Source organism: Passer domesticus, chromosome 2 (assembly GCF_036417665.1).
Source record: "Passer domesticus isolate bPasDom1 chromosome 2, bPasDom1.hap1, whole genome shotgun sequence".
Taxonomy (NCBI): Eukaryota; Metazoa; Chordata; class Aves; order Passeriformes; family Passeridae; genus Passer; species Passer domesticus.
Genome location: NC_087475.1, coordinates 22,908,015 through 22,931,593, shown reverse-complemented (window position 1 = coordinate 22,931,593; position 23,579 = coordinate 22,908,015). Strand labels below are relative to the sequence as shown.

At 35.4% G+C, this 23,579-nt stretch overlaps 1 protein-coding gene across 4 annotated transcripts in view; it reads right to left on the bottom strand.

Moving 5' to 3' along the window:
- The window catches only part of NLGN4X (neuroligin 4 X-linked), a 161,907-nt gene that overhangs the window by 106,983 nt on the left and 31,345 nt on the right, over positions 1-23,579 (bottom strand). For all 4 annotated transcript variants that reach the window (XM_064407761.1, XM_064407764.1, XM_064407763.1 and 1 more), the window contains exon 3: positions 3,959-4,798. In XM_064407761.1, coding sequence (XP_064263831.1) covers positions 3,959-4,430 — 472 coding nt within the window. In that variant the 5' untranslated portion in view covers positions 4,431-4,798. The remainder of the gene's footprint in view (positions 1-3,958; positions 4,799-23,579) is intronic.

The following is a 23,579-nucleotide window of genomic DNA, read 5'->3' as shown; positions in this document are numbered from 1 at the left end:
CAAAGACAACAGAAAGTAATCTTCATTATTTTCTCTTTTGATCTGAACACAGCAGGTTTTAGACAGACATAAAATTATTTGTTCTTATTGGATTTTGTTCTTTTTTCTTTAAACTTTCTTTTTTAAACTTGCTTTGCTATGAATAAAATTTTGAAGTTTATGAGAGAAATACAAATTAAGGGTCTTTTCTGTTGTTTTTTTTTCTTGTTATACCTTTTTCCCCCAGTTATGATAGGAGTTAGCAATCTCCTTCAGAATCCACAGATTCAAATGATAAAGGCCAGGGATTAAGCACAGCCGATTAACAGTCTGTGTCCTCTTCAATCTAGCATTTCCACCGTAGATAAACCCATATTCAGACTGAAGTTATAATAAACACACTGTCCTCAATATCATCTCCCTAGATGACCTCCTCAAAACTGACATTCAAGTATTCTTGTGGAAAATTACAGTTCATAGTAACTGAAAAAGCAGCCTAGACAATATACACCCAAAAAAAAAATACTGCAGATCAAGCTAAATGTTTAGAAAGCAACTGGATAAAATGATAGTTTTACTATAAATATTTTATTTGCTTCAGTTCTGAGTAATTTATTATTACTATTGGTGTGATATATAAAATAATTTTCTTAGATCTTATTGTTATTGCTTGTATTGTGTGTCTTTAAAATAACTGCAATAATATTTATACCTATGACCAAAAAATAAAAAATCTCAATGGATCACAGTGGTTGCAATTTTTTTTTCCCCTTACAAAGGCAAAGAAAACAGTGAAAATCTCCAGCTACCTTAGATATTCTGAAACAGGAGGAATGGACACTGTAAGGAAATTCTGATAGTATTCTCCTGCTATCTGACATTTGAAATCCAGAATCTTCTGAGTCTAAAGAAAAGCTAGCATTAATGCAGACACAGACTATGTAACATGTTATCTTCATTTCTTAACCTAGAAGCTCAAACTATTTTAAGGAACTATAGATTTATATGTTATTTAATTTCCTGGTACTTCTTCAGACAAAAGAAGACATTTCAAACTCTTTTATTATAAATAACTAAACTTATCTACCTAGTTGAAGTGACTATATTCTACTCTTATTCCCATTATTTTATTGTGGAATGATTCAAGTAAACCAATTCTGAAATCAGAAGGAGAGATATGTGCATTTATGACTCAACCCTTCATTGAAAGTACATGATCAAAATTTGGTTCTCTTTGGCCAAATCACAAAAATAATATAAAACAGGTAATGCTACAAACTGAAAAAAACTAAAACAAAACAATGAAAAAAAATCCCCAAACTTGGGCTTAATTTTGATTAGTTATTCACTAGAATTGCTTTGAAGTAAGTGCTGCAAATGACTGCAGTTAATTCATTAGTTGTTGTCTATTCTTTTCTCCAAAGTTAAAAAATAAAAGAAAAAAAAAAAAAATTCAAAGTTTCACAATCACAGCATTTATTAGGTTTGGACTATTCCAGCCACTATTTTCTTCTAGAAAACAGTTTCAAAGCTCTTTTAAATCAATCTATACTGAAGAAAGAATTGAAAATGTGAATTTAATTCAAAGTCACTTACTTTGAAATCTTGCTTCAAAAACTAATTTCATGGTCTGTTTCCATAACAATTTAGATTATTTTTGCCAAGTAGGACTCATATAATGAAGCATAACATCTTTAATCAGATTGTAACCACTATTATTTAAAACTGTTTAGAGTGATTTGGAGACACACTAACTTAGAGCATCTGATTTGTAGGTCAGTTCCCATTAAGAATCCTTATGATCAGAAGATCACATACATTCCTCACCAAAAAAGCCTCTGAGATTTATTAATTAGTGATAAGATATACAGCATACAATTAAAAAATTGCATACTTGATTTATTCATTCCTAAGCTTCTTGTTTCCCAGTGGAGTCTTTTAAAAATGCTTTTCATACTGTAAAGGAGCAGCCTTACCTTCAGCTCATCACTAGCACAAACCTTGTCTTCTCATTATTCAGCTACATATTTTTATGCATGTGTTTATATTTTCATCAGGAGATATAAAAGCAACTCAATACCATTTACATGCTATTTAATGAAAATCTAAAATCAGGAAGAGCAAACCATGCTTTTCTTGCAAAAGTAAGTTGACAAAATGGTCTACAGAATGTGAAATTAAATTTATCATTCCTTTCTACTTTAAATCTAACAGCAAATGTCATTAGCTGTTATAGTAAGATGAGTGTTATAGGTTGCTAGTCATTCAGCTCACAATATTTTACTGTTTTTCATTTGATATTAAATATTCTTTTCCTCGACATTCACATATATTTTCCCATGTCTAATTTCCTGTATCCCCTAATTAATAAACTTATTATTAGTTTGGACGAACATATTATTTATTAAGATTGGATTCTAAAATAAGGTTGAGTTAGCAGAGCTGATGTTCCTTCAGTGAGAACAAATAAAATCTTAACCCAGAATGCTTTCTCAGGGCAAGCTTACCCCAGTGACTAATTAAAAGATGAAGGCTAAAATCCAGAACATAAACAAATTTGGGAAAAAATTATCTATGTCATTATCCAAGGAGTAAGAAGGAGTTCAATGAGCCTGGTAGAGGGAAAGAACTGAGTTGTAAAGACCTGCTCCTTTGTCTACACACAGGGGCACATACACACACATGCACATGCACACACACTAATGCACACAGAGCCCCCATAAACACAGCTTTCCTTTCACAGCGCTTTTCCTTTAAGCACCTTGGCAGTATTTACATTTGCAAAGCTCCCAGTATTCCCAAACCTTTATTTTTAGCTTTCAAGTTTTTGCTTCAGCTTTTTTTCAACAGGAAAAGAAAGTGGTATGTTTATTGTTGGCAGACAGCTTGGAAATTCTGAGTAAAGAAGCCAATCAAGGCAGAAGGATTATAATAATCAAAGTACAAAATTTGCATATTTAGAGTATGGTTACTGAGAAATAACAATGCCTTGGTTATGTAAATCAAACCCTCAGCAAAAGTAAAGGGATTTGCATATCTGGGAGAAATCTGTCATGTTATACATTCGTAACTGCATTCTAACAAGCAGAAAGCACTAGCTTTTGGTGGAATATTAAATATAAGTGCTAGTACTATTTTTATTTCTTTCTGAAATAATAGAATTTGCTTGTTTGGGGCCTGATGAAAACAGGTTTTCTTGCCTGTAGGAAGCAATACTATTCAAAACAACCAAAGATACTTTCATCATACAGCTACAATTTTTAAGATTGAGATCATGCAAATGTTCAAAGAGTTCTGTATTACCAATTGTTTTCATCCTTTTTGTCTATAGAAAGTGGCTTAAAGTAGCTCTCTTGAGAAAGTTTAAAGCCACCTCTTCAAATCTGCATAATGAATCACCTTGACTTAATTTTAAATTTAGTGAATGAAGAAAAATAATCTGGACTGAAAAGTTTCACAGACAAAAATCCTAAAAAAAGCCCCTGCTGACAGAATTACTGCAACAATTTTCTATTATCTATTCAAATCAAGCAGAGTTAACAGTAGGCCCAGAAATTTTGTAATAAAATAAAGAAAAAAAATAGGTAAATTCTCCCTAAAAAGTGAGCATATAACAGTATATTTGTACCATTCATGCATGAATTGAAAAATGACTATATTACTTCAGGCTAATATTTTTTTCCCATTTCCTCTCTTGTGAATGATTCTGTCTTTTAGATGTAAGCTTAAGGCTGGCTGACATACCCCGGCCACTACTCGCAATCAAACTGCAGGCTGGTGTTTCATTGAAAAGTAAGAAAATCTATGCAAGCATATTCAATCTACAAAGTATTACTAATAATGCATATTCAGAGACATTATCCATTTCCACAGATAAAACATGGATGAAACTTATCCAAATAAGATGCTTTGAGGACCTGGACACTCCTTATATGTGGAACTGGTGAGCACACCTCATTGTGGGTGTCAGGGTACTTACCATCCTCTGTGGGCACATAGATATTCAAATACAGACAGTCTTCATTTTGATCTTGAACATATGTCACCACAGTATCCAGATTGGCTGTGAACCAGACTGGCAGCATATCGTTGAGCAGTGACCTCTCATCCAGGTACTGTGGGCAGACAGCGGCAAACTGTGTGGCGTTGCGGACACCCGTCCAAGATGACGGTGGCTCCGGGGGCTGAAATCGCCTTTCTCCAGTCGGAGGAGAAGCATAAGGAACACCCAAGTACTGCTCCACTGGACCAAGGATCTCATTAGGCAAAGGTGTTCTTAAACCACGTATTTTGCCATAATTCGTAGTAACAACTGGGTATTGTGCTTGGGCATCAATGAGAGTAAATCTTATAGCCAGTGCAGTTATCCACAGGAGGAAGTTAGAATTCAACATGACACACACTGGTGTGAAGATCAAAGGCAGCCATAGGAGTCCCATTGGTTTCGACATTATTTAAATCAACATCAGCAGGGCTCTTTTTTCCACAGCCAGGAGAAATTATTCAGTCAAGGAAAATGAAAACTAATAAAAAAGTAGTCAAAAGGAGATGAAGTGAGCGAAAATTTATCTTTGTTCAGGAAACAAAAAAACAAAAGCTGATGTGTGGTAGGTGCCTCAGCTGACTGGCTGTAGACAAATCCCAATGTCAGAAGAAACAAGGGAGTGTTTGCCTCTAAGGCCCATCCCAGACTTCAGTGTTGAATTAATCCTGGCAACACACAGCACTTCCCGATAAGTAGAGTAGTGAGAGATCCACAGTTATTCCACTGCCCTAGTGAAATGGCTCCTTTCAGTGAAGTCCAGCCCACTCAGTCAGCCTGCAGCCAAGAGAAAACAAACAATTCAACAGACAAATTTGTGTTGGCATAAACATTAAACAAAAACAAACAAACAAACAAAAGCGCCAAAAAATTATATTCACATACTACTTCCATCCTCAGGCCCTCAATGTTTTATAAACTTTAGACATCATGGTTAGCTTTGTATTTCCAAAGACATGTAAGTTAAGAGAGCTAAACTTGAAGCCATAAGATTATTCCACAAAACAAACATTTCTCCTTCTCTATATTCTTCCAAACCAAACTACAGCCAAAAAACTTCTGATTTCAGGAAGAGTATCACATTCAAGTGCTAGCTTGAGGATATTTTCTGCCCTAAATAAACAGAATCTTTTTAAGCCTATTTTCACTCCCACAGGAACCATTCATTACTTTTGTTTCCTGTATTGGATCATCTCTTTTTTCTATGAGTTGACAACTACAGAATATTTTTCACAGACATGACTTCTTTTCTGTGTAACAACCTAATTTACCTCCATCTAATTCAGAAATTTCAATGGATGCAACAAATAATTAGTTCAAATCAAGTGTGAGAACAGTCAAAATGAGATACAAATTTATTGATTTTCATTTTTTTCTATGTCTGACAGAACAATGGAAAGCTAAAAGAAAAAAAAAAACATGCTACAGTCCCTTAAGTCAGCTTTTGGCCAACATGGTGCTAAAATTGTGTAACATTATCTGCTTGCATTCTCTTACTTTTATTTTTAAATAGAAGGCAATTCATCCAATAATTCTGAAAATTTTTAATGAAATGCAAGTAACCTATATGTATATGCTAACTATTACAAGTGTACAAATAAACACACATCAACATTCTATCTGTCCAAAGAAATTAGGGACTTCCTTTCTACCCATTACTCAACTCAGAAGCACAAACAATTCCACAGGTAAAACAATTCCACAGGTAAAAAATTCCTTGTTATAGGAAACTGATACTGATACCTTGTATTTGGTAGGACAAACAGACAGGTATATATCAAAATTATATATAAGTGGATGAGCAGGCCCTGTTTTCAGTCAGGACTCAGACATGGAAAATAATTTGAACAACATTTTATTATCACAAACTCCTGGAATTCTTCACTTATTTCATTTTAGCATTCTTTCCACAAAACTGTTGAAACACTAGAACACCAGAGGCCGGAAAAACACCAGATACTTGTTACGTGTGATGGACTGAAATTTCTACTGACATTTTCTCTTAGGACATGCAATTTGAGCACAATTTCTGAAGGACAAATCATTAACAGCTCTAATTTTCATGTCCCCAAGGGCACCACTAGGGCTGTCAGTCCCTGAGTTATGCTGCAGGAAGCCCTATCTGCAGGAAGCCCCATGCCCAACCCCACGCCCAGCCTGGATCTGTGCCTCACTGGGTCCCCAGTAGATCTTGGACCTGCTCAAACTGCTCAGCCTGCCTGGCTTTAAAATTATTAGGTGGTAGCAGACCACATTAGGTGTCCCCGTTATCAGCCCACCCTCAATGGGGAGCCTCAGAAGTTCAGAGTCTTGCCCTGCCAGCTGTGCAGTGCCCACAGCTCCTCAACCTCTCCCAAGGACAGCCCCTCTTCAGCTGCTCCCTGGCACTCAGAGTGGTCAGCCAGCAATGGGTCTCAAAATTCCTCCTCAAGCGTCAATTTCCCTTCTGATTTTTGCTACCATCTATAAGAATGGAAATCAGCAGCAGGTGGTTGATTTTGAGTAGCATTCCTCTTGCTCTGTCCCATCCTGACTTTGGCACACTTTACTGATCATGCAGCACAAATCAGATTTTCCCGTTACATCCAGCTGAGTATTTAATCTGTGCTTAGAGAGGAGCAACACATTCTCTTGACACCCACTCTGCAGAAGTTTGTAACGACATTCTAAGAAATGTGGAATGCAGCACTAAGAAAATTGACAAGATGGAAGGAAACACAGTGATCCAGATGATAAAAGATGGATAGAGAAAAAAAAATCTAGGCAAACAGCAAACAAAAAAAAGAAGGAAACAAAAAAAGAAAATAAAATAGGAATGATAAATAAACAAGAGTGAACACAATTCCAGCAGGGAGAGAACCAAAAATGACAACATGAAGGAAATCCTCAGCTGATACAGCAGAGAGAATATGCAATTGCAAAAAATATGATGTACTAAATAGTATGGCTTTCTTGGCCACCTGGATACATGCTGGCTCATATCCAGCCAGCTTTCAAACAGCACCCCCAAGTCCCCTTCAGCTGAGCAGCTCTCAAGACATTGTTCCCCAAGCCTGGAGCATTGCACAGGTTTTTTGCAACCCAACTGCAGGACCTGACCCTTGGCCTTATCGATCCTCAGAGAACTGGTCTCAGTCAATCCAGCCTGTCAAGTTCCTTTTCAGAGCCTTCCTATGCTCCAGCAGATCAATACTCCCATCCAATTTAGTGTCATCTGTGAACTTACTGAGGATGCATGCAATCCCCTCATCCAAATCATCAATAGAAACATTAAACTTGCCCCAATACTGAGCCCCAAGGAACACCACTGCTGACCAGCTGCCAACTCAATTTAACTCCATTCAGCACCACTATCTGGGCCTGACTATCCTGCCAGTTTTTCACCCAGTGAAGATTGCATCAACCCAAGCCATGAACAGCCACTTTCCCCAGGAAAATGCTGTGGTAGACAGTATCCAGTGCTTTACTGCAGTCTGGATAAACAAAATCCACAGCTTTTCCCTCATCCACCAGGTGGATGGATCCAGGTTACTTTATGACACAGAGATCAAGTTAGTCAAACAGGATCTGCCTTTTGTAAACCCATTTGTGAGCATCATCTGGGTCTGATTCACTGGCTGATCTGCACACAGCACATGATGGCACTTAGGATGATCTGCTCCTTGACTTTCCCCAGTACCAAGGACAGGCTGACAGGCCTGTAGTTCCCTGGATCATCCTTCTGACCCTGGCTGTGGATGGGCATTACATTTCCTAATTTTCCATCAACCTGACCTTCTCCAGTTAAGCAGGACTGCTGGTAAGTGGTTTAAAGACGTCTGAGAAACTCTTTGACCAGCTTCCTCAGGAGAATCCCATCTGAGCCCATAGACTTGTGTGTGTCTTATTTGCTATAAGTAGCAGCTCACTTGCCATTTCCTCCTGGACTAAAAGGGCTTTACTCAGCTCTCCATACTTCCCCAGCTTCCAGCTCTGGGAGCTGTGCATCCTGAAGACAACTGGTTTTGCTATTATACTGAGGCAAAGAACCCAGACTGAGGCAAGGAAAGCAAAAATATCTTGTTTAGGCAAGAAATTAGGCAGATAATATCACAATTAGACAGAAAGTATCACACCTTTCCGTTTATCAACATTACTAGAGGAATTACCATTTTCCTAAGGTTAGTTTCACATGTGAAATGTATACACACTCATACAGACACAGAAAATAATTTTCAGTGATATTGAGAAGTAAGGAAGAAGACATGCTGCCTATTAATTTGTGAATTGTGATGACTATGATATGATGTTAGATACATCATTGAAAATGTAGGAAGATGTAAACAAAGAGTCACAGATTTCAATTAGGGACTAATCTTAAATGGAAAACTGTAAACATTGTAGAAACATTTTTAGATATATCAAAACTAGTTTGATGTTCAATTACATGTATACAGTCAGCTATTTAATATGCCTTTACATACTGACTCTACAGGAAGACATGTACTTGTCATACCTTTATTTATTATCACTAATTGTGTTGTACTTTTTCCATATTTTTATTTACTGCTTGAAATGTTAGAAAATTGCATACAAACTGCTTGCAAAAAATTCTTAGTTGGAAGTATCACTCACTCAAACAATCAAAAATAATCAATCCAAGTCAGAATATTCAGTTCAAAATAGCAACTTCTGGCAGCACACCACACAGAGAAGTCAACGAAGATCTGAAATCAGATACGATCACATACGATGATTTTGTTATTGGTGGAGGAGTGTAATTTAAGGCTAATGAGACATTTATGGCCTTTGAAGAAAATGCAGATTGAAGTTAACATGGATGTGTGTCTGGGAATACTACTTGTTCTTGTTTATAAATCTGTGCCCCAAGACACTCTTAGAGATGCCTAAAGAGTCTATGAATGAGGCCTTTAGGGCCAAACTGATGGTTTCCAGGAACTGCAGTCACCACCTTTTCAACCCGAGAAGTTCGTCAGTAGCTCAACACTTATTCTGTAACTGCTAGGGAAATAGAAGACATGGCTTAGAAATCATCTTTGCTCCAATGTAAAATAGAAAACTAAAGTGACTTCAAGTTTTTTGATCCTCTTGTTCAGGTCATGACCAGTTACAAGAAAACTTGTATAAGCAGAAATATAAATTATATGAATACAGGAAAATTAAGACTTCACAGACATCCTAGGGTTTCTCAGGCTTTATCTAATACAACTAGTGTAGAACAATACACCTCAGCTTTCAGTCACTGACCACTTTTATTCTCTGGCCTTGCCTTCTGCTAGTATGCCCAGGGGGGTTAATACAAACATTGAATTAAACAGGCTTGGGGATTTTTTTAAAGAACATGTTTCATTTACCCTTCTATGAATTTCTCCAAGTGAGAAAAATAGGTTCAGATAGGCTTGGACAGTGTCAGTAGATCCCTCAGGTCAGAAACTACAATCACCATTTACTTTTCAGAAAATAGGCACACATTTCTTTCATATCATTGCTTCTTGCCTGGAGCTACCACTCTTATTCTGAATATCTAAATCTCATACATTATCAAAAAGAACAATGAGATTATAAGAAAAAGCTGTGTGGTTCCCTACCATGTTTTTCAAAATGACAATTTGCTTAATAATGAAAACAATTTGAAAAGCAAGCAGAGGAAAAGAAAACACATGATCATTTCTCCTTTCCAAGCAAAATTTAAAAAAAAAAAGAAATTAACCTCAGCATTCTCAAAAAACAGCTGTTGTGATCTAATTATAATAAGTGGTTGTTGAACAATCACAGATATGGTTTCCCTTATTTTATCTGTATTTAAAATAATAAAAAAATGTATGGCCAGAAGGACCCAAGACTAACTGGGAATTCTCAGTTAAGACAGTTGCACTTATCTCACTGACCTTTTGAACAGTAATTTCAACTGCTATTACATGTAAGTATAGAAGAATTTCAGTGGTTAGACAATTTTAAGGATACTTGCTGCTTCTTAGGATAAATTGATGAAGATTGCAAATAAACATAAGGTTTCATTATTAGAAGGGAAAAACATAAACTCCTTACAAACATAAGCCTGAAATAAGTAATAATCCCCAAATTACAAGGGTGTTCCATTGAGCTCAAAATGTGATCTGAATTTAAATTTCCCATGACAGTAGCTATTCAGTTGTGGTCTAATTGCAGCTGTGAAGTCTTAAGAAAATACTACATTTCTAGTACATATTCTAGGGGAATGTACAAAAAATAGCATCAGAACAGTCTAGCACAACCAATGGCATCATTTCCAGCTTTAATTCTGTTATAGCCTTGTACAAGAAATGTAACACACTCTGGGTCTCTCCATCTCTTTTCTGCACCTCTCTTTGCTTAATTCAGATGTGTCACTACAAAAATAAAAAGATTATGAACTGAAACAGAATGTTCAGCCCTGAGTTTATTTAAGGCAAAAGTTCCTGTAGAGTAAAATCTCTTATTACCAGAGCAAACCACTAATTTATGGATATGAAAAAACAATAATACATTCACGCAAAAATCAGTATTTGATACATTAGGTTTACAAAGTAGGCCTTCATAAATTGAATAAACCCTGAAAAAATCAAAGTTCATTACTCACTACCTCAAAGTTCATTACTCAAAACCTCAAAAAAAAAAAGCATTTGTAACACGGAATGAGTATTATCTCCTCTCCTGTAAGAATGATCAAATGACTGAAAAGAAAAATTCTTAATGAAATCTAACAGCTTTTGTCTAAATATTATACAAAGAAACTCACAGGTCTCAGTCCTCTCTTTCTTGTCTTCTCCATCAAACTGCAGTGCATGCCCTTGTCAAGGATGAAAGAAACAAAAACTCTTGTCTCAATCAACTGAGAAATTGTCTAAGGGACTGATTGATATGCAATTTGATCTCTTGAGGCTATTTAATGATTAGAATTTGATATCTCCCTCTAGGCATTCTAGTCTCAGAAGAGGAGACATTAAAAATGTTACAATAACCAGAAACAGGGTGGGAAAAGCAATTTAAACCTGCTGGGCATGTGAACACATGCAAACACACACAAACACACACACACAGACACAGAGACACACCATTAACATATTATATGGCCAAAAAAAGTTGGTGCTTTATTATACAAATTCTTAGGACTCAATTACACAGGCAGGACATTTTCATTGCATTACCTGGTTCAGTTACCAGGTGGTGATACTGCCTTCATTCATATGATAATGTCACAATTATACATTCATTCTGGAAATAGGGAAGTTGAGTGGCTACCCTCATTAACCTGAAGAAATCTAAACCCATTGTTCCCTCTTCCAAGTTACAAACATTAGCTTTCAAATAAGGCTGGGATAGCTATGAGGACTCTATGAAGCATTCTCCCTGAACCAAAAGACTTCACTCGGAGTTTCTTACCCTTTGACTATGAGAAAACTCTAACATTAGATTGCCATAAAGTACAAATTTTCTTGGACAGGTTTTCTTGGATAGCAGAAGGGTGGATGGTGCAACAGACAGTTATTCTCAATTTCAAACAAGCCTTATGTAGTTTGTAGGAGAATTATTTAATAAAATAAAACTTGTGGCTGGAGATTATTTTTTACTATGCTTTTACATCATTTCATACATTTGTTTGAAAGTGGACAACTTCACCAGCACAAGGAAGAGTGTCCTCCAGCTTCTCTTCCTGTATGGCTCTCCTCCTAAATTAGTGGGCTTTCACCTGCTAAATGTTGTGTTGAACCCTTTAAATTTAAGAGGGGAGAAAACATGTCTCAGCAAAATAAGTCTCCACAAAATATTGTGAAAAAGGGGATCACCAGAATCCCTTACTAGATCAATGTTGCTAGATCAACAAAGCTGGTGAAGGGGCTGGAGCATAAGGAAGAGTGGCTGAGGACCTGGGGGTCATTTTGCCTGGAGAAAAGGAAGCTTAGGAGTGGTGCTTCCTGCTCTCTACAAATACCTGAAAGGATGCTCAAGCAAGGTGGAGGGCAGTCTCTTCTTCCAAACAGCAAGCAATAAGACAAGTGGAAATTACCTCATGTTGGAGTGGGGGAAATTTAGACTAAATATTTGGAAACATTTTTTCACTAAGAGGATTGCTAAGGACTGGCACAGGCTGCCCACAGAAGTGATGGAATGATCATTCCCATGAGACATTTGAAAGGCATGTGGATGTGCACTTAGGGACATGGTTTAGTGGTCAGTGTGGCAGGGCTGAATCTTTGAAGTCTTTTCCAACTATAAATATTATATTATTCTATGATTTTAGACAACACTAATGAAACCATTCCTGTGCTGCCTGCTGCCTTCCCCTCTTCCCCGTAAACACAGTTCAAAAGCTTGACTAGAAGAAAGATTGTGGCATATACTCTGCTTACTGTCCTGTCTATGCTGAATTCAATAATTAAGGATGAAATTCTTAACTTCCTAGCTGACATAAGTACTGGGAACTGTGAATTATGTTACATACTATGGACTCCTAAAAGCTAAGTATAATATTACCATACAAAAGTCCCACTATGGATCCATATCTTAAGCTGTTTTCAGGTCAGTGCAGTAAGCACTGGAATTCAGGGTCTAGGCAGTAAACTAGATAGGGCTAGAGCATGGACTCCCAACACTGTCCGGCCCCAGTGCTCACACCTACCAGCCAATGCACAGGCATAAACAACTAGTAGGACAGGCCAGAGCTATTCTTCAACAGACAGCTATTTTTTTTTTAAGAAAGATTTTCAATATAGAAATGCAAGCTCTGCTATGCTATATGGCCTCAGGGGCAGAGAACAGGAGAACAGGACCTGGACCATTTTATTGACTAAGATATAACCTCATGGACAGAAGCAGAGATATCTTTCCTCACCACTGATTAACATGCCAAAAAAGTAGGAAAGCTAAGCTTGGAAAAGATATCAAATCTTTTGCTGGTAGTTTTCTATTCAATGAAAACGGTCCTCCATTGAAAATCCCACACTCCCAAATGATAAAAATCAAACCATCTTTCATGGTCTTTTAACAATTCCAACAGAAGTCTCAGAACAATATGTGATGTTTTCTCTTAGGGAAAAAAAAATCCCAAAATTATCTGCATGACAACCCTTATCATTCCACTGCATGGGAAATCTCAAAGCCATCTCACATACAGTTAATTATATTTTCCTGCATCAAAGGGTTTTCAGAAATCTCACGTAATATATCATATTTGTTTTGTAATGTGTAGGGTTGTATCTGAGTCAGAAATGGAAGCCAACGAAAACCACAGAAGTTACCATTTCTCCTCCTGTTCATCCTTTCACTTCAATTATTGGAATATTTCCATCTTTACTTAGCACAATGAATAGGTACCTTCTCTACCTTGGAAGAAAATACTAAACCTCATGTTAGTTTCCCAAACTGTATATGGAATAGTCAGATATTCTGTATATACCAGAAGCATACACTTCAGGCATGACTCCTACTGTAACACAGGTATTTGACATTAAATATTAGCTGAAGTCAACCACTATGAAAGCATCCCTAAGATTATGCTGAAAAAGCCCAAGTGATTAGCCTAGATTAGACAGCTAACTGTCCTAACTGAGCTGTAGCAAGATGATTCTTTCTTTCACTTCTTACCCATATACACAGAATTATCTTTATAACCACAGAGTTAAGAGCCTTGTAATTTTCCTGTTTGTTTCATACATGAACAAAGTCCTCATGACTAAAATCAGGAAGAGCTTATTCTGCTATTAGTTTCTTAACAGTTTTTTTCTTGTTCTATCATTTATTACATTGATAGTTTATCAAAGATGATGTAGCAATTGATAGTAAATTCCTTATACAAAGTTAAGACTAAAATGCAGATATTTTCTCACCTATAATTAATTTCATTTTCTGGGGCTGGTGGTTTTTTTTGGGGTTTTTTGTGTTGTTTTTTTTTTTTTTTTTTTTTTGTTGGGGTTTTTTTTTTTGCCATTAATATTGTTATTCCCATAGCCACCTTTAAGTTATTTTAAAAACTGTTGTGTTGCAATGAATCTTCCCTGGTATAAAATCATATCTCAGAGAACAAGTTTATCCAGTTTTGCCATCTTCAACTAATACTAGCCTTTACCAACATAGAACTGATAGGCTTGTGGAAAACAAGTATTACGTTAGAAATATTTGGATTGTTTATTTTTAAAAACATGTTTATCATTATTTTTTGGTTGAAATGAGTATAATTTATGAATGACATTCTAACAAGACCCATACAATATAATATCACTATTTTTATTATTACTATAATATTATTTAGCACACTCTACCTGCTTTCACAAGACCGCAAATCTGCATGGGCATTTTAAAATATGAGGAGAAATATCTTTTAACAATATGATTCCATGACAAAACATTATGCCATGGTACCTTTTCAAGACCCATCTTGAAAATGTCCTCTTATAAAGGTACTTCTATATTTTCCTCTTTTGCACATAGCCCTCTCAGTTCTCTTGTAATTCTCAAATCTTTGTCTTTCCTCTTTTGGAAAAAAGAACATGCTAGAACATTAGCATGTTCTTTTCACCAAATCACAATTCTTTCCTGTGACTCCTTTCTTCTTCCTGCTCATTTGTTTTTAGCTTCCTTTTGTATAAAGGAGAAGTAATATGTCCATCAACTCAATCAATATAAAATTTGTCGTTATGTGTAGAAGGAAGTTATTTCATTTATTTTGTAAAAGGTTTCTGGTTTTTTTACTTATTTGGTTTTGGGTGGGATTTTCTTTTTCTTTTCTTTCCTGTATCATATTCATATGGGATGATATTGCAAAAAAACCCCAAAAAACAAAAAACACAAAAAAACCAAAAACCAAAATAAAAAAAATGCAGAAGATAGTTTGCAGCTGCCAGGTTGACTAGGAAGGACTGATCTATTTTTTCCTGCCCATAGTCAACTAATTTAGGTCAGAATTGAAAAAAAAAATATACCTTGTCACATGGCAGGACTTACAGTTTCCTGTGTGCTTCTATTATATCATCTCAAGAAATCTCACTAATAAAACATAATACCAACCAAAAATATCTACCACAAACTAATGCAGTCAATTAATAGAACAGATGGAGGTCAGGACACACAATTAAATCCCTTTGAGAGAGGAGAAGATTATTCTACCTCATATTGGAGATATGTCAGTAATTCCTGTGTGATCTGACTTACACTTTATTCTTCAAAATAATTCCTTCCATAATGCCTACTTTGGCATGAGAGAAAAAGATCCATCATCTAAAGGTCTTTCTTACAGCTGTATATAATTATTTTTAAATGGTGGGAAAGTGTACATATGTTTTACCAGCAGTATTCGTATTGATTCTCAGAACGAGAAATTCAAGTCTCATTTTTGTCTTTATTTAGATAGCTCCTGCTCCTCAAAAGGATGATACAGCTATCACCTGGGCAAGGTGCTAAGCATTTCTTTTGGAATTTAACACTGTCTTCTATGGGTATTATTCTATAGGTAAAATAACCATTCAGGAGTTGTGACTCATCATTTCTCTGGTCCTGAATTTCAGCATATTTGCAACAATTATCTTTCCTAAAGTCTTGCACCAAGATGGTTTTATTCATGGACATGGGAGCAACACTGCCAATAATACAAACTGGTAAGTGTTGTTACCATATTCTGGCAATATTGATGACATATTTCATGATTCAAATAAAAAAGAAACTGAGCTATTTATTTTTTTTTCTGATTTTGATGATTTCTAGCATATAGATTTCAAATAATAAACCATAAACAACTGTAGGGAAAAATTCTTCAGCTAAGAAAATAAGTTCTCCATGAGATATTTTTTCACAGAAAAAAAAATAAAACTGGGCCAAATGAGTTCCTTTTTTTTTTTTTTAATAAAAGTCAACACAAGTTTTGATAACTCTTTAACTTCCTTCTCTAAATTATCCTCATAGCATACTGTGGCGATATTTACATTTCAGGAAGTTCAGAGAAAGTTGCACTAATATTAAACTAACATTTAAAACCACAGAAAATCTATATTCCAAAAGACAATTAAGCTGCCAAGAGAGTCACCTCTTAGTGTAATTGCTGTGACTGCTCTGTCCCAGCTTCAATTTTTCATTGGTGAAATTCTAATACATCCATTTTCTTTGTCAAACTCATCTATTGAAAGTCCTGCTTTTTCAACTAATAAACTCAGATTGCTTAATTGCTGCAATAACATAACAGCTTTGGTTTTCAGATAAATATGTTTTAATGAATTCTGATCTCAAATTAATATACATTTGATGCTTGATATATCAGATGTGAATTTCTTGTACCCTTATGTAGCTTATTACCTCACTGTTTATAAATTTTAGTTTTGATGGTTTCTAACAAAAACAGATTCTAGTTCTGCCATTGTTTGAACTTTGTATTGTAGCCTCACACCATCCCACTCAATGAGTTGTATTTCACTAATACTTTATAAAAAATATTAAATAAAAACTATTTCAGTAGTCTTTAAAGAATTTACTTCTGTTTCATTTGGTCAAATATATTTCTTTTAACTTTCTTCCTTTAAACAGAACTGTATTAACAATAGAAATGCTAAGTCTCTAATTATTCATCACCTAACTTTTCAAGTGACTCAGCATCATTATTTAAACTTGTGCATAACTGTTTGGGGTTTTTTCATCTTTTTTATACTTCCATATAATGAATGAGAAAGGGTCATAGTGCTATTTTAATTCTATGGAAAGAAAAATTTAATTGCTCTTAAATGAAGATCACAGGTTCATAGATTGGTTGAAGTTGGAAGGGACCTCTGGAGTTCATCTGGTCCAACTCTTCTGCTTGAGGAGGAATACCTGCAGCTTGTTTTGGTGACATTGTGTAAGTAAGAATAGACTGCACCTCATTATTCACAGTTTTCAAGCATTTGCATCTCATCTTTGTGAATCAAATTCATGACACATCTACCAGTAACAGCAGTCACAATGGTATGATACAGCATATGAAATATCACCTACGTACCTTTAAAGCCAAGCAAAAAGCCTCAAACACATAGAAGCAACACAATTTTTCAGAATAATTAACTCCACTGACTGCAAACTACCTTAGAATTAAATGTGTGATTTAGTTCTACATAAAAGAGCTTTGTTTCCACCACAGAGTGACAAACCACAATTTTAATAGATATTTGGTTGCAGGTTATTGATTTCTTAAACAAAGAAAAAATGCAGCTTTTTAGGATTATAATTAGGCACCAAATTTTGTCAGTTATTTCCTGAAGTCATATTGTAATATAAAAATTCAGGCTGTATTTTCTAACATTCTGTGGATTGTTGTGTAAGCTTTAAATCCATGTTCATGCTGTGAGTGCAGAAAGGCTATTAATACAGCTGCAACCAGGTGAAAAAGAGAAGAATACTATTTCATACACCTTCATAAGAAATAGAACCTATAATGAAAGGTGACAGAATATGATTTTACTTAACCTAAGTAGTTTTGCCTACACTCAGATATTCTAAGGTGGTTTTTTTTAAGTTATGGATAACAATATCACCATATTTGTGTTGTGCTCCCTTTCTCTGGCTTTTTTCTTGGAAAAGAAAAATTGAGTGAAAAGCAGTGTATATGAAAGGAATAGTGTGGTGGGTGTTGATAATAAACCTGGTAGAAAGAGGTGTTTAGATACTTTCAGCTTCCATACTTAGGATTCAATAGAAAACACTGTGTGTTTGTGTGTGTATATATACATATATATTTTGCACAACATCAATAGAAAATAAAAGCAAAATAACACTCAAAAAATTCTGTACAATACGAGCTATCTGGGTCTAAATTGGCATGCAATTAAAGCTAAATGTATTTTATATTCATATATACAAACAAACATATTTACCTTCAGAATCAAATAGTGATTTTCAATTCTAAGTAATTTCTACAAGCAGTTTGGCTTCCTGCTGGCAAAAACATTTTATTTTTTTTTCTTTCAAAAAAGAAAGAAATATGCCATCATTTTCCCTAGTCACTCAACAGCTGTATCAATTTGTTTTCAGGGCAGTGATTAGCATAATTGTGGTGGATTACTCGCATTTAGCACAGAATGAAAATAATTCAGTATTTTAGCAGATATGACATAGAATGTAGGGGATATCCAGGCCCTCTGGAGTGGTGCTGGAAGTTTTTTTTTTTCCTAAAACTGTACTAATAGCCTATTTTTAAAAACCCAAATCTGTCTGAAAGAATCAAAAACCTTAATTTTTCTGATGTGATGTTTGATAAAAAATCTCAAACTGTGGCAAGGGCACACAACCATGAAATCATCTGGAAATAGCTATGCTAAGGCCATTACTTAGAAGAGTTTTTTTGTGATTTAATTTCTTTAAAAATCAGAAAAGAAAAAAAACATTAAAAAACCATTACAAAACCATAAAAAGAAAAAAAATAAAACCACCCAGAATGTGATTCCATCATTACTGGTTTTCTACTTTATCTCCAAATTTGAGTTCTGATGCTGAGGTGCAAACAGTGCTACTTTTAGTGCTATATGAGTGTTAAAATCAATCTGTTATTTATATACTCAGCCATTTACCTTAATACTCTTGCATGGTTTATAAACATGCACAGACAATCACTGTAAGATATTATACAGAAATATCACAAAATTATAAAATGGTTTGGGCTGCAAGGGACCTTTAAGACTATCTAGTTCCAACCTCCCTGCTATGAGCAGGGATGCCACAAACTAGATCAAGTTGCTCAAAACCACCCAACCTGGCCTGGAGCACCTGCCTTTGAGTTGAGAATGGGGCATTCACAACTTTTCTGGGCAACCTGTTCCTGTGTCTCCCCACCCTTCACAATAAAGAACTTCTTCCTTACAGCCCCTCTAAATCCATGCTCTTTTAGAGTCATTCCCCTTTTCTCCCAGTCACTACAGGCCACCCTGATAAAAAGTCTCCACATTTCTTTTCTCTCCTTTTCCTATATATTGAAAAGCTGCAGTAAGGTCTCATAAGAGCCTTCTCCAGGCTGAAAAACTCCAATGGTCTCGGTCTGTCTTCACAGGCAAGGTGCTCCAATCCTCTTATCACCTTCGTGGCCGTTCTTTGGTCCCACTCTAACATGTCCCTGTCTTTCTTGTGTTGAGGACTTAAGAGCTGGATGCAGCATTTCAAGGTGGAGCTTCACCAGAGCAGAATAAAGGGGCAGAATCGCTTCCATCAATCTTGTTTTGGTTCAGCCCAGGATACAGTTTGATTTCTGGGTTGCAAGCGCACATTGCTCACTTACTAACAACTTCTCATCCACCAGTACCTCCAAGTCCTTCTTTGCAAGACTAGTTTTGATCCATTTCCAATCCAGCCCCTAATGGTAATGGATATTGTCATGACACAGGTGCAGGATGTTATACCGGTCTTGCTGAACTTCATTTGCAGTTTCCACTCCTCCAGCCAGTTGAGGTACCCCTGGATGGCATTTCTACCCCCAAGGGGATCAACCACACCACTCACCCACAAACTTGCCAAGGGCGCATTTAATCCTATTGTCTATATTACTGATGAAGATATTTAATAACATTGTTGCAGTATGGACCTTTGAGAGACATCATTCATTTCTGGTTTCCACCAGTAATCAATGTAGCCCTTGGTTTCAAAACCTAGATTAAACCTGTATAAAAAGAATTGTATGATATCATTGTTCCATGTTATAGAAGCTGGAGTTGATGATCCCAGATACCATCTTCTGTCAGATGTTTCTAAAATAAACTTCAGGGTACAGAGCTCAAATTAAGTCATGGAGATACCAGGAGGACACAAGATTTTGCTGTTACACAGAGACATTCCTTTTATATGAAAACTGAGGGAGATAACTGCTGAAGAATAGGTAAAGAGATATTTATTAACAGATACAGATGGTCTTCCTTTCCCATCAACTACTGAGTTGTCCAAACAAAACAAACTGTGGTCTTGTGGTTAAAAATGAAGATACAGTGTGTTTTGAACCTTGACAGGAAGAGGACAGCTACTTGCCTGTAATTCATTTGCACTGGACTTTTGCTCTCAAAAGCTTTACTGTTCTTAGGAAAAAAAAAAAAACAAAACAAAAAACCCACAAAAAACAAAAAACAAACAAACAAACAAACAAAACAAAACAAACAAAAAAAATACCCCCCCAAAAAACCCAACAGCACTGAGTTATTATGAGCTTCTTTTAAGAGTCTTTTAAGAGTTCCCTGTAGAAACAGATATAATAGATATAACATCATTACCTGTTCATTACCTGTTGTTCAGTACAGTAGATTTAAATTATATTAGTCACAATGATAAAACATTTTCAAGTTTAAACACTGAGATAATAAAATTTGCACTCCAGTTCTTTGAATTGAACATGATTAAACTTTAAATGAGCTGTCTGTGCAAAACAGTGATTGGTTTTTTATTTCAGGTTTACATATTGCTCATGATGTTATGATTCAGTGAACTCCCTTTATCCATGAAGTCTGTATATTGTTGAAATTACACTACTTTAACCATTCTCTGTTACTGTTGTACAATACTTTGTGAAATATTATGTTCAAATTAATTTTCTACAAAATCAATTATATTTCTTGAAGCATTACTTAGATAAGAACAGTGCATGAGTCCTAAAGATTTTAGACAATATTGACTTATATTTTTATAAAATTGTTCAACTATCCTCCTAAAGCTTTTAAAAAGCTAATGAACTTAGGTAGTAGCTTTAAAATTATTCAATTATTTAAAATTATTCAATTACATTGCCACCTGAAAATAAATTTAATGAACTGGAAAGTTTTGGTGTTTGCTATTTAATATTTGAGTAATATTTGAAAAATGCTTCATATTTCCATTTCTCTCTTGGCTTCTTAAGAAATTTACATATTGATGGAGATCATTAGATTTTAGATACTTTTACTTCTACTTTTAGATACTTTAGGTCAGTCATACTGAAATACATAACAAAATATTGGAATAAAAAAATAATGGATACATCATTTTGAATTCAAATGGAAGCAATTTATATTCATTAGAGAATCTACTATTTTTGATTTGATTTTCATTCCACTATTCACAGTAAGTATCTACCTTTAATGAAAAACACACCCTCCTATCAGTGATGTAATGGATTTGTTAAAATTAGATTTACCAGTAATATCTCACAGCAAAGCAGATGATGCAACTTAATTTATTTTTTCTAGATCAACTGAGAAACAGTTAACTACACTGGATTTAGGATTTCAGAATACTCTCCCTGGAAATAAATTTTTAGATGCATAGAGAGCTGTGGAACATCCTACAACAAAATCTAGACAAGCTCTCATTAAAGTCTGGTTAAATTTCCATACAGTAGGTGTTAAATTCAGTTTAAACTACTGGAATTTTTTTTAAGAAGTCACAGTTTCCAAATTGGAAACCTACTAAAATGTTGAGCATCAGCCTCAATTAATTGATATGACCAAACTATCAGTCTGGGCTCAACTGGTAACTTCATTAATTGCTCCTGCTTATCACTTGTGTTTCAGTATGGAAAACACACCTTCTATCTTTATAAAATGGAAGAATTTTAAACTGAGTTCCTTCCTTCCTTCCTTCTCAAAATTAAGAGAACTGGTAGGAAGAATGCACACTACAATGTCAGCAGAGACTAACTATCATAACACAGGTCTTGGGAGCCTACATAACCAATCGATTTCCACGCTAAAATTGTGCAGATATTTCACCAAGACAGAAGAAATGTGGAGGTGCATTTTTCTTCCACCTAAGAGTATAAAATCAATGAGAGTCTAAAAAGAAAACTGGAGGAGTTGAAGATGCTGCTTAACCAGAGGTTGGACTGCTCAGCTAAGAGTACTTTCATGTACAGCCATAAACCCTGACAAGAGGAAGGCAAAAATTTTTATCTGAATCCCAAGAGCTGAAAAGTAAGCTGAGGAGAGCTGACAGCTCTAAGAATGAGAATTGTATTGTACCCTGATTTTCCTCAGAGAATAAAGAGTTGATCTGTTTCCTAAAACTCCCAAGACTTAAACTGGAACAGTTTATTCCTGCCCTCGAATAAAAAGGCTTTATTTTTCTTTCACATTTGTTACCATAAATGATACAAGACAGAAGGTTTGATCAGAATCTGAGAACATGATCAAGAATCTGACAGTATGTGGCTACATCAAAGGAACGACACAGCGCTTCACAGACTACCACAGGGCTCCATCTGCACTTTCAGCTGTCAGGTTGGGATTCTAGAACGAAATCCCATCATTTAAACTGGCTTACACTTCTGATGCATGATCAAAATCTGAGGACAAAGCATGGGCCATTTGTTTCCTTCAGTTTTTAATACTATATCGCGCATTGCCAGGAAACACACATTGCATACACCAAACATAAACTGATGGTTTCTATTCTTGAGAAAGACCATGGGTTTATCATGTTGAAGAATTTTATCTGGAATTATGGATGAGAAAGATAGCAAGTAAGCAGTTAAAGTGTTCAAGATGTAGGGATTTTTTTCTGCATTTCTCTTAAATATAAGAGTAGAATACAGCCAAAATCATAGTTAGAATCTGTCCAAGCTATCATACCTAGTTATCTTTTGCAATTTTTTTGTTCTTCTGTTTATCCAAATGTATCCCTATTGTCTGCTGAAAATACAACTTCAAGGTTAGTTTTGCTTGGATTATGAATTATCCTGAAGGCCTTCAGATACATTTCTATTTTTCTCCTGAAAAAAACTCTCAATACAAACCTTTTCTAGGCAAAATAAGAAATTAACAAATATTTCTGTATTTCTGTTGTATATTTTGGAGTACCTCAGGGTTGCCAGTTGAACACAAATATTTGTGGCTACTTCAGAAAATTATCAAGCAGAGAAGCAGAAGTTAATTTTATGCTGATTTATAACTTCATTTTTTCTCTCTCTCTCTTTTTTTTTCTATTTTTTTAAGTATAGTCCAATTATCACCTGACATGAACAAGGAAATTTTCAAAAGGCACAGCTGGCTTCTGATGTTCACTAACTTGCAGTGTGAGTTAAAAGCCAGGCATCAATAGAATCCATCTCACTTTTCTGTTTTAATGTTGTTTTCTTCCTTTTCTCCTCCTCTTCTCTGACTTTCCTGCTGTGCATTATGAAGAATAAACAAAATGCTGAGAAAACAGAGAAAACTAAAATCCTTCCATCCCTCAGTTTCCCCTTCATAATCCTTTCCCCAGCTTCTGTGATCTATCTCAGTGTACTGTGATAGATCTAGAGATGAAAATTTCCTTTCTTGGAACATGGCTGTGGTTTATTCGAATGCCATACAAGGCAAATGTGCCACAAATTGTTAGTTCCAAAGAAATAAAGTTATTATTTCAACTTTGACTTCAGTTTTATACGAGCCTTGTATTCTTTATATCAGTTGCTTGCCTCGGTCCTGAAAAATATGTCATGAGTTCTCTGAAATAGAGTCAGTAATTGAATTCTATGTATGACATTCATGCATATTGTACTAGTCACTATATAACTCCTAAGAAATCAGCTATTATCACAATCAGTGTGGATGCTAAACTATTAACCAGGTCCCTGTTCATAAGGTATTTTTTATTCAAT